Source organism: Columba livia, chromosome 9, assembly GCF_036013475.1.
Source record: "Columba livia isolate bColLiv1 breed racing homer chromosome 9, bColLiv1.pat.W.v2, whole genome shotgun sequence".
NCBI classification, from domain to species: Eukaryota; Metazoa; Chordata; class Aves; order Columbiformes; family Columbidae; genus Columba; species Columba livia.
In genome coordinates, this window is record NC_088610.1 from 17,861,603 (window position 1) to 17,872,914 (window position 11,312).

At 44.5% G+C, this 11,312-nt stretch overlaps 1 protein-coding gene across 13 annotated transcripts in view; it reads left to right on the forward strand.

Annotated features, from left to right (window-relative positions):
- Positions 1-285: 285 nt before the first annotated feature.
- DOCK10 (dedicator of cytokinesis 10) overlaps positions 286-11,312 on the forward strand; it is a 153,080-nt gene continuing 142,053 nt past the window's right edge. For 9 of the 13 annotated variants that reach the window (XM_065074045.1, XM_065074053.1, XM_065074048.1 and 6 more), the window contains exon 1: positions 286-909. In XM_065074045.1, the coding sequence (XP_064930117.1) occupies positions 307-909 (603 nt within the window). In that variant the 5' untranslated portion in view covers positions 286-306. Of the gene's footprint in view, positions 910-3,798; positions 6,705-11,312 lie in introns of those variants that run through there. The other 4 variants (XM_065074051.1, XM_065074052.1, XM_065074060.1 and 1 more) reach the window with 2 other exon arrangements.

Below are 11,312 nucleotides of genomic sequence, written 5' to 3' on the forward strand. Positions count from 1 at the left end.
ATGTTCTCTACATTACAGGTTGGTGTTAAGGCATAAAGCTGTAACCCTGCTAGAAGAAGATACGATAATTCTGCTGAGGAGGAGAGCTGTGACTGTTTAACTTCTGTGGGCTTAAATGGCTAAACTTAACTGTGTATTGGCAGAGTTTTCCATAGTGAAGAAATAGGGATGCCATGCCAACTGGCAGAAGGGCTGGAAGACATCCAGCCTCACGCGGTGCAGGGGCCACAGCAGCAGCCCTTGCTGCTTGGCGGATGTTTCCCACAGCAATAAGGACGGTGGGGCTGACCAGAGATTAGATTTCTCATGAAACCTGGTGGCCAGGCTCTGGGCTCGGACAGTGAGCTGACGTTCCCACCCTGGCGAGTGGTTAACACCAAGAGTAGCTCTTACGTCGAGCCCAGCCCGGCAGCCATCCTAGAAAAGCATCCTTCGGTGACCACATGCACGCACAGAGGGGTACCTGCGCTGGCCCGGCTCGGGCTCCCTCTCAGCCCCCGCGTGGGCCCCCGTCGCCCCCTCGGCGCGCAGCCGCCTCGGAGCTGCCGGGGCGGGAGCAGAGCTGTCCCCGCCGCGCCGTCCCGGCGCTCGGCCGCGATGCACATGGCCAGCGACAGCGGCGGGGGTGCGACGCTTCCCCGGGGAGGGGCTGCGACCTTCCCGGTGGCGGGCGGCCCCCGCCCCGCACACCTCCCCCGAGCGGGGGGAGCGGGAGGGAAACCCCCAGTTCCGCTTCCTGACGGCGCCTCGGCCCGAGCGGGGAGCAGCGGCCGGAGCGGGAGGCTGCCGGCGCCCATGGCCGGCGAGCGGACGCGGCGCTTCACTCGGAGCCTGCTGCGGCCGGGGCAGGCGGCGGAGCTGCGGCACAGCGCGGCCACGGCCGCCGCCAGCGGGCGGCTCCAGCAGCGGGTGAGTGCGGCGGGGCAGCGCCGAGCGGACCGGGGCGGCCGCGCCGGGAAGCGGGCACCGGCCCAGGTGCGAAGCGCGCTCGGGAGCCGGGGAGAGGCGCGGTGCTGCGGGTAGACCCGGCGGGCACCGGAGCGGGGGCGCCGCGCTGGCTCCCCCGGCCCGCACGGCCCCGCCGCCCCGCGCCGAGCAGCCTGCGGGCGAGCGCTGGCCGGCCCGCTAGTCACCGACGGTGCCGCCGCGCCTCCCCGTTTCAGGGTTACAGGCAGCAGCTGGTGTCCCTCTCTCTTCTCGGGCTGCCGTCCTTTCTTGAGTTTTTCTTTTCTTGTGAATGAGCATCTCGCGGACAGATGAAGTGAACCGCGAAGACTCGGCTATCGGTGCCGCAATAAGCCCGATGTGTGCCAGGTGACGGGACCCCGCACTCCGGCTCTCCGAGCAGTTGTCAGTCACGTGATTTTTAGGTACTTCACAGCCCGTACGGTCGGATATAACCATAACTATCGAGGTGCGTGTGCACTCTCGGTGATTTCCACTGGAAACCCCAGGGAAGGGGGCCTAAAGTGCTACAAAAAGAGATCCTGGTCTTCCTAGTAGCTTTAGCTTCTACAGTGTGTTGCGAGAGGCTTCAGTCCCCGTGTTTCTCCATCGTTAGAATAGTATAAAAGGGCTGTAAACTGTTGTCACACTACTTTGATGGTATTTTCTCTTCCCTTTACATGGTTGTATGTAAGAACTTAACTGATAGGTGTGGATGGCAAATTGTAAGGGTTCACAAAGAAACGTCCACCAACCTTTTTGAATCACTAGCCATTTATGAGTCATTTATTAGCCATTTTTAGGTTAAGATCCTCTTTGATTTAGTCATCTGTTATGAGAGATAAATGAGTCCTTAGATGATTTAACATATCATTTCTATGAATCATGTCACTCGGATAAATATTTTCCTTTTCTAGTTTTTCAGGCAAGGCAGTTCATGAAATAGACTAAATAGCGGAAAGAGAGAAAGTTGTAAGTGAAATGCCATCACTCATCAAAGTTTACCCCATGCTACTGCCTAAATGCAGTGTGTTCCCTCTCTGCATAAAAGGGGAAATAATTCTGTAACTATGTTCCCACGAAGTTAGGAGGCTGTTTCTACCCTCTGAGGGGCCTTGCCCACTAGAAACGGGAACAGTGCTAAACCAGCTGGTTCATGCTTCCTAGCTATCTGTGTACCCAATGTGAGTTGTTTCTTTGGCTCACTGGATTTGCAAAGCTTTTGCAGTAAACTTTGAAGGTCTTCATATAGCATTTCTAAGCTTCTGACATGTGAAACCTTGGTAGAAACTTACTTGCTCTCCTGTTGTCCTGCAAAGGTTGTACATTCTGTCAGCCCTTGTCAAATCCTGAAGTGTCTCTACAACCATACTGCTAGCAGGTTTGCACGCTCCTGCTCGCTGGGCACGTGGAGATCAGAGTTTGGTCTGTTGTCAAACAGGATGCACTATGCTGATAAAGTTTTGGTGGAAACTTTCTGGGAACTATCACACTTGGTTTGGTCTCTGCCCAGACACTGCTGAATAGTTGCCCCTTGAGAGTGTATTTAGGTTCATATACCAGCTAAACTATTGTATTGTCTAATTGCATTTTAATGTATTATAAATTAAGTTCTGTTAGAAGTCTGTTTTATTCTGCTGTGTCTCTGCTGCAAGAATGGAAACAAAAACAGTGAATGACATTGAAGCAAATCTGAATTTAATGGTTTGGTTCCATTGAGGAGAGTGGGTTTTTAAGGTGTTGGTAACATATCTTATACTGCTAACTTAAGAATGTAGTATTTGTTTACTGCTTTTGCATTTGAGTTATATTTTATTCAGTCACTCTTTAAAATGTCAAGACTTCAGTTGTGGGGTGGCAGAAATCATCTACCACTTTTGTGAGTCTGACTTCCTGTTGGCTAATGAAACAAACTGTTGCTGGATTTCATCGGGGCTTTTGATTCGGTATCTGAAGCAAATGCAGGCAGTTCTGCAAAGATGCTGTTTTAAAGATACTGAAGTTAAGATTTGAAGACACCAGGCCAAATTCTGGTTTCAGTTATAGTTCTCAGTGGGAGCGCTTAGGGACTTCCAGATGTTACATTTTATTCACCAGCAGGCACGATGGTTCTGAAGTCTGGGTTGCTTGCTGTGTTGAATATGTATGGCTCTGGGAAAGTTAATGAAGTTACCATCTTTTTACCATACTGGTTTGGGTTGACAGTAGTGTTGCCTCTGAAAGGCAAATTTTTATAAAATACCTTATGCTGAGGACTCATGCTGGAGTACAAAACTGCTATGTTCAGGGTTAAATCTTTTCTAGCTATATCAGCTAAGAATGAGCAGAATTAACCATTGCAGTAGAAGATCCCTTGGCAGCCATAACCGGGGTTGCTGGTTGTCTGTAGCCAGGTTTGGGGCTGCCACGTGGAGCTGTGATGTTCTGTGCTGGGCAGTGATTGTTGCCTCTGGACCCTCAGCAGAGCACCAAGGCTGGCAGGTCTGTTGAGGTGTGTATTCCAGGGAGGCTCCACTGACTTGTGTGCCTTGCACAAGGGGACACTGGGGTGGCACAGCCATTGCGGTAAAGCCGTTGTGTTGCTATTGTAGAAAAGCTCCACAGGACCTAAAATTCCTGGCTGAACTTGTACCAGCTTTTTTGTACCAGAAGTAAATATTCTTGCAGGAGAGAAAAAATCTGGTGTATTCAGTGAGGTGCACTGGTTTTTACCACATCTTGCTCTGGATGCATCAGCACCTTATATTCCAGTTATATCTGACTTGTGCTGGAGTGTCCCGAAAGCTGGCACAGCTGCTGTCAAGAGTCTGCAAATAACTGGTTGCTACAAAGTAGGGAAACTTACAGTTGTAAACTTACAGGTGTAAAATCTAAAGAATTAAGTGTAGAAAATTAAGCTTTCACTACTGCTTTTTAAAATGTGCTATACTGAATTGTAACTGGGCCTCTGTCAGCGGGATTTGTCACAGCCCCTGCAGTCAGGGTCATTTGTGTCCTAGCCATTTGGTAAGAGCCTGGGGATCAAATGCCTGTTTGACTCCAACTGTTTTGGAGAAAAATGGAGTGTTGTGTCTTTTAGCTTTTTACTGTATTCCAATATAGTGCTTTTTCTTTTGTGTACTTTCCCTTTTGCTCATATTTATTCATTTAATATGGGAAAAACTGTTGCTGTCATTCAGCACAAAAAACTGTAGAAAGAAAAAAGAGTCAGTGTAATCAGGGGAAAGGGATTGCAGAAGTAAGGATTTTTATTATTTGGAATCATATCTTATACGAGAAGAACTTCTGTAGTGCCCTGAAAAACAGAAAGTGGAAACAGAGGTTGAGGGTGGAATATCTGTGTATATTTTGTAGGTAGGGGGTAGTGACTACAGTGGTTTGGCACAAATAACACATTCTACGTTAATTACCAAATTCTTCAGCAGGTGGAGTGGTGCTATCAGGTGTTAATGGTGTGTGGCACTACTTCATGTTGTTTCCATAAGTGCCTAGGTACGCTTTCATGTAGAAAAGGCAATTCAGCGAACTAGTCAGTGAAACAGATCAGCATCATCTAGAAGGTAAATAATTTATTGTATTTTGAAACTTTGTTGTTAATTTCTTTGTGTCTTCTAAAAGAAGAGGCTTGTTGGAAAGTTGCTTTATAAACATTCACTGCCATTTCCCAGGAAAGCTGAATAGTTGTGCACCAGAAAGGGGTATTAATAGGTCTGTTGCTTTGTTTGTGTCTATAGGTGCAGCAGTATTTCACTGGGAGTTTTTAAAATAGGGATGGGCTAGTCAGTACTCCTAGAAATCGGCTTGGTAGCTGCTTAGCTAATATTAAACTTCATGTTATGCTATTATTTCCAGATCTCAATTAATTTGGCTAAGTGCTGCTGGCTGCAGTACTTACCCTTTACATCAAGTATTGTGGCACTGTTTTTATAAGAGCTGTGGAGGGTCCTGCTGCTCATCTCTCTTCCATACTTAAACAAGTTCATAGCAGTCTGGAATTGGGCTGTTGCTCCATGTGTCTGTTTCGTGGCTTTTTTTTTTTTTTTGTTTGGCAGAGGTTTCTTTCCATCACATTTCAGCCAAGCACAGAGTTGTGGTGTCCAAGAGCCTCACACAGGCTCTCTCCAGTGGAAGGCTGGATTACATGGCTTTTCTTCCCCCTTTTTCTTCTCTCCTTGTTATTTTACCTGGGACCACTGTAATTCCTCCATGAAAGAATGGATTCCATTTGTTTTCAATGTGTATTTCATACGTTATGTTCTTCACAAATAATAAAGTTTCTATTTATATTTGCATTGTGTATTTCTAGCTTTGGGTAGATAATAAGCTCTTGGAGGGTTTTTTTTGTGACTCCAGTGGCATATTGTAGTCTCTCAAGAAGGGTGATGTGTATTATTTACAGCCTCACAGAGAGCACCCGCTGCCTTGGTACCCTGGATAATAATAACCGAGCTTTGGCTGTGCTTATACTGTAGGATCATGGTGTATGGCCTTTTCACGTAACGTGGCTGTGCCTCAGCTGGCATTCCGTGTTGAGAATCAGGCCTGTGAACGAAGTGCCACTGAAAACTTCATCTGTTAAGAAGGTACAGTGTTAACTCAGCTATTCCAAAGACAGAAACTGGCTCCTTTCTTCTGAGGATATTCTAATGTCAGCTGTTTGTCCAAGCTGAACCAAATTAAGGCATCTATAGACAGTGAATATGCCATGATTTTGTATACAGAATAGACTCTGTGTCTTTGTACATAAATGTGCATGCACAGTCTTCACATGCCACCTACTACATATTTTGTGAATTTCTGTGCCGATTTCTTAATGTCTTGGCTCTTTCTTATTATTGTGTTTTCTTTGGTTAAGTCCGAGGTGGTAGCCTGCCTGGTGAAGTAATCTTAAAAGCACATGCATAGAGTAAAAACATCATTCTATTTTGGTGGTTGAGGAGAGACAGAGTTTGTTCATGGCACAGGCATAAAGGATTATTATCTGCAGCCTAAGGTTGGTGAGCGTTCTGCTTTTGTGAGGCTTTGCATTTGAGATGAGTTACAGCTTGCTCAGAGTAGACAACTTGTCAGGCATATTTCGGATTTTAGATGCCTGTTGTGAATGCAGTGTGAAGTATTAAACAAATTGTTTGTATTTGTATTTTATCTGTGAACCTTGCTCGTATATCTGTATTACAAAATTTATCTTTAGTTAATATCCTGTACAACATGCTTTACCTGTTCACAGACCAGACCCATGTTATTTGCAAGTAGTTTCCTTTCTCAGCAATGTTTTTGTTCTAAAGAGTCTGACAAGTAATTTTGTAGTTGTTCTTCAGCTAGGGTGTCCCAAGCATGCTTGCAGTGATGTTGCCCTGACAAGGATCTGATGCTTTTCAGCTGGCTGCAGAGCCCAGATGTGAGGGCACAGCAAGCAAAGGGCAGAGGCGAGACTGCACTGCTTGCACATTCTCCAGCTGCTCAGCTCCCTCCTCTGCAGATGGACAAAAGGGCCAAAGTCTTCTCCTGAGCAATTCTAGGAACTTCATCTGAGAGTGGCACTGGGGATTAAATTGATGCAGAAATGAGGAAAAGGAGATAAGAGAAGGGAAACCTCAGATAGGGTGGAGACAGAGAAGGAAAGGAAACGTTTTAGAAAGAAGCTTAAAGCGTTGGAGAAAATGGGGGAAAAGAGAAAAGACTTTGTGGGGAAAGAGAGACTGAAGAAGACAGTAAAACGAAGGAAAGAAATGAAGAGAGCTACAAGAAAGATTCGTCAGGTTGGTGAATAATTCGTGCAAATAAGCCCTTAATATGCAACCCCAGGCAGTCAATTGGTAGGTAGGGAGACCCAGGCACTCAGATTTAAATGCAGAGTTTTTACTGTTGTCTTGAATCTGTCACTTGACTAACACTTTGTTTTAAATTAATGGGAAGTGAGTCAGCTTGAGTAACTCAAAATGCTCTCAGTTTATAGAAGCTGCATTAACTTTTTTCCCCTTGCTTACAAGGTTAAATAAGGGGTCTGGGGAGGGAAAGAATGAAGAGCAGTAGAAAAGAGAAAGAGAATCTGGAAAATTAAACTTTGGAGGAGGACAGTTGCTCAGAGAGAAGGTTTAATATTGTCGTGGTTTGTAACAGGCAGTTCTGCAGTGTGTATGTCACTTCCAGAAGTCAAAACATGTTTGTAACTCTTCTAACACAAGGTCAAAAGTCTATGAAATAGTGACACAAATGTGATTATTACACAGAATAAAGACTTACTTGCAGTGTGTGTGATGTTTCCAGTTTAGGATTGCCTGCATTTCACAGAACTCAACAATAATTTTCTGAAACTAGATTGTATTTGCTGTCTCTTTTATACCAACTGTGTATTCTTGTATTAGCAAATGCCAACTTTATCCCAATCTTTGTTTATAAGAAAAGCATAACACCGGGAGCTAACTGCTCAAGAGCATGCAATGAATCTATTGTGTCTTAGAACGACTGTCACAGAGTTCATCCCCATCATGGACTGTCCTGCCTCATATGGCTGAACAATTTGCCTGACTGTTAAGACTGTTTCATAGTCTGCCCTCCATTATAATTTCTGACTCAGGCAGATTTTTGCCTTTCATGTTAAATGTGAGGAAGCTGAGAGCTGCTGCCTTTTGTGTGCTTGCTTAGTGTAAATGACTTCTGCTCCTGTTGTCCCTGTCTGGGCAGAACACAAACAGGCTCCAAATAGGAGGGCAGCAAGCAGCAATAGTGCTAAATGATGCTGAGTGCCAGTGAAGCCTTCTGGAGCCGTTCTCTTATAGGAGAAGCTTGGAAGGTTTTTTTCTTCTTTTTCCACTCTTCTCCTTTGTTTTTCAGTTTGGGCTTACAATGCAGTAATCTTATTTTTCCCCTCCATGTCCATGATACGTAATTGCAACCTAAACACGTTCCTTAAATATATTTTTAGTAGATTACTCCTCATCTCTGGTACTTTTTTTGTTTTTTTTTTTTTTTTTTCCCCATGATACATACAGGCAAGAGGTCAATATTGCTTTTTTTTTTGTTCTTAAATGTTACACAGGGCTTTACAAATAGAGAGAGCGAGTTCCCTTGGAGCACTGGGGATGGTACTCCTCAGCCTCTCCTCCCCAGCTTGTCCCCTGAAAGTTGATGTCCGGCCTCCTTGCTTGGGTGCTGTAATGTTACTTTTCAGCTGGAACCCAAATACTTCATGTTTTGGAACACAATGTAATGTTTTGAGATGACACAATGTAGACGTGCTTTAAGCTTGTATAAAAATAAATCAGATGAGGAAATCTGGATACATTTGTGACTTGCGCGGGTTCACGCTGTGCAGACAGCGCTGCGAACTGGAGCTGCTGTCCGGGGATCCCAGGCGAGTATAGGGAAATGGATGGATGCCCCCCTCCAACAAGTGCCTTCTGCTGCCTCTGTGAAACAAGGTTTTATTTCTGCAGACTCAAAACAAAACTCAAAAAATGAAAAAAATACACCATATTACATTTGAAATTATTAATTCATTTGTTATTAATTAACAATTAGCTCACTGCTAGATTTTCTCCCCACTACTGTTGCACAGTTACTATTATACGGTTTGTACAGAAATTCAGTGAGCTGTCAACACTGTAGTGATTTCCTTAATTCTGAGTGTATTATAGCTCTCTCGCTCTGACTTCATGGTGTGTGGCGATTCCATCATTCAGTCTGAAGTGGCTTTCAGCTTTGAGAGTAATGTTGGCTGACTTAAAGCAAACATGATTCTAGGTTACTTTGACATGTTGACCTAAATTAAATGATGTAGATATAATGAAATTTAATGAATGCAATGAAGTTGGATACAATGCAGGGGGCGCGCGGGGGGGAAGAAAAGCTTCCTTTTTTAAGTGTTACTATTTATCAACGAGAGTAGTACAGAAATATTTTTTCTGAAACTGGAATGACTAGATATGTTTAGAGTAGCAAAAGGAAGAAGAAAAATCTTTGTTTATTATCTTTGGGTTTGGTTAACCATGGTGGATTTTAAACTGTCATCATTTAAATGCATTGTTTGCCTCTGTGTGTTTTCTGCTAGATGTTCCTATTTTTGCAACTGTGATGTATGTCAGCTGATTTTGAGGATTGTACTTCTAATTCATAGGCAAGAATGAAATTCTGGACTCTCGAGTGTCTCACAACACGTGCCTCTGCTTTCCCTAGGACTAAGTTAAAGCCTCACTGTGTGGGGAGCACAGTGGATCTGCAGAGACCAGACCTGGAAGCACCTCTTTTCCAAAAGGTGTCTGGAGCACTTTAACTATGGGTTAAATATGTGTGTGTTTTGATGCAAGTTCCTCAGTGATCTTTGTTCTAGATCAGGTTTTTTCTTGTTTTGGTGGGAGAGGTTGACATGTTTTGAAGAAAATATACTTCTAAAGTGTGAGAAGCTTCTCCTGTGGTTTGTGTTTTTTGCCAAGCTCTGGGACAATTTGGAGAGGTTTGTAGACCTCATGGATTTCAAATCCTGCACTCTCCACATAAATTCTCCTGACTTCCAAAAAATTATTCATAAAAATTTAGACCAGAGTTTTGTATTTTGCATGAGTTAGAGGAATCTTTTATGAGCTGTGGGTGGTTACCAGCAGTTTTCTTGTCATACTTTATCAATTTATTTGTATTTCTTCTTGATCTAAGGTTTAGTTTCCCTTGCCTTTCTCTCTCCTGGTTCATCTTCTACATCCACTCTATGACTAGAATTATTGCGATATGGGACCAGTACAAAGTTTGTCACTTGGAAGCTCTGAAGTACAGCCTAGTTGGGATTAATGTGGACCACTGTGCCTGTGATGCTGGGCACAAGCCCTGCTTTTCTTGCCCTGTTTCCCTACTCCTGTCCAGCAGCCGTTGCACTGCTCTTCCCTTTCTGCACCAGACCCTTTCTCTGTTATCTCTTATGTCTAGTTTATGTTGCATTTTTAGATAGAGCCTCTCCACTGTGTGGATGTTTTGAAACTCTAAAAGAATGCTTCATGTCTCTATTTTAAATGCATCCTCCATTTGTTTCAGAATTGATAGGGGCATGATGCATGTCTCTTCCCGGGCATTGAAGCTGGTGTCCATCGGGGATACTGGGCTTATTTAATCATTGGTATTTATGTTGGCATTGTTTGGTATTAAATGTGTTTGTAGAGTGTTTATACCCCTTTACCTGTGCAAGTGCTTGCTGGGGAGTTGGACGGGGGAGGAAATTTGGGACCTAGTCCCTTGTGAGCTGTCTGAGCAGGAGCATGAGTCTTTATCCTGACCCTTGCAGGCTCCTGACCCCTCACTGAGGTGTGCTTGGTGTTGCTGCAGCTGGAGGTGGGGGAAATGAGCACACTGCGGTGCTCTGGTTTGCAGATGATGTGTCTGCTAAGGTGTATAACAGAACAAGTATTCTTGGAGAAGGGATGTGAGGAGAGGCAGGGGGAGGAATGCTCTGGTATCTTCTGGCCACAGTGGCATGTGACAGGGCCTCAGTGGTGTCTAACCCTGAAACTACTTTCTGCATCCCTTCCTTCTGCTGTGAGACACTTGTTGCTGCTTCTTCCTGATCCTTTCTCCACCCTTTGGCTTCTTGCCCTTTTAGCCCTGTGCAAGCTCTGGCAGTCCCAGTGAAGAGTCCAAGACAAAAAGTCAGCAGAACAGAGAAAGGAAAGGCAGCTTATGCCCGGATATTGCGTAAAGTGTATGTGCAGTTTGAGAGAGGGAAGGATGCCAATCCTCTGCATCCCTCTTCTCTGCCATTTGGAAACAAATGGAGCACATTTTCCATGGTAAGGGTAGGTGCAGGAAGAAGTGTTCAGAGTTTGTTGAATCTTTTAGATTGGAAGTGATGGGCTGAAGTCAGCCTGGGGGCTATCGGTTGAACTGTGCTGGTTTAGATAATAAATCATCTTTGGAGTGCGTCCTGTGAAAGAGTTTTCTCCATTGCTGTGCAAGTACTATGGCACATGCCAGGCTTGATGTCTTTTGTTAGGAATGCCTCTGTTGCTTTTCACAGGCCATAAATTAACTTGTGATATTTGTAGCAATATCAGTCTCTCTTTGAAGATAGAAGCATACAGTCTTTTTCCTGGATGCCTTATTTTTTTTTATCATTTTTTTTTTCTTTCTTCTCTCCACTTGTAAGAGACTCAGAAGTGGTTCAGGGGTCAAAACTTGGCCATCCTTGGGATAGAACTGTTTCATGGCTTTGAACTTTTGAGCTTTGCTGAACAAAATACAGGAAAGCGTGCAGTACAAATCCACTGTGTGTTGACAGGGAGAGACCTTGGGAAAACAAGTCCTGGGTCACATCTCTGATTCTGTGTGCAGAGAGAAAGGGAGTGATGAGTAAGTATTAAAAACAGTAATGAGCAGACTTTGATATT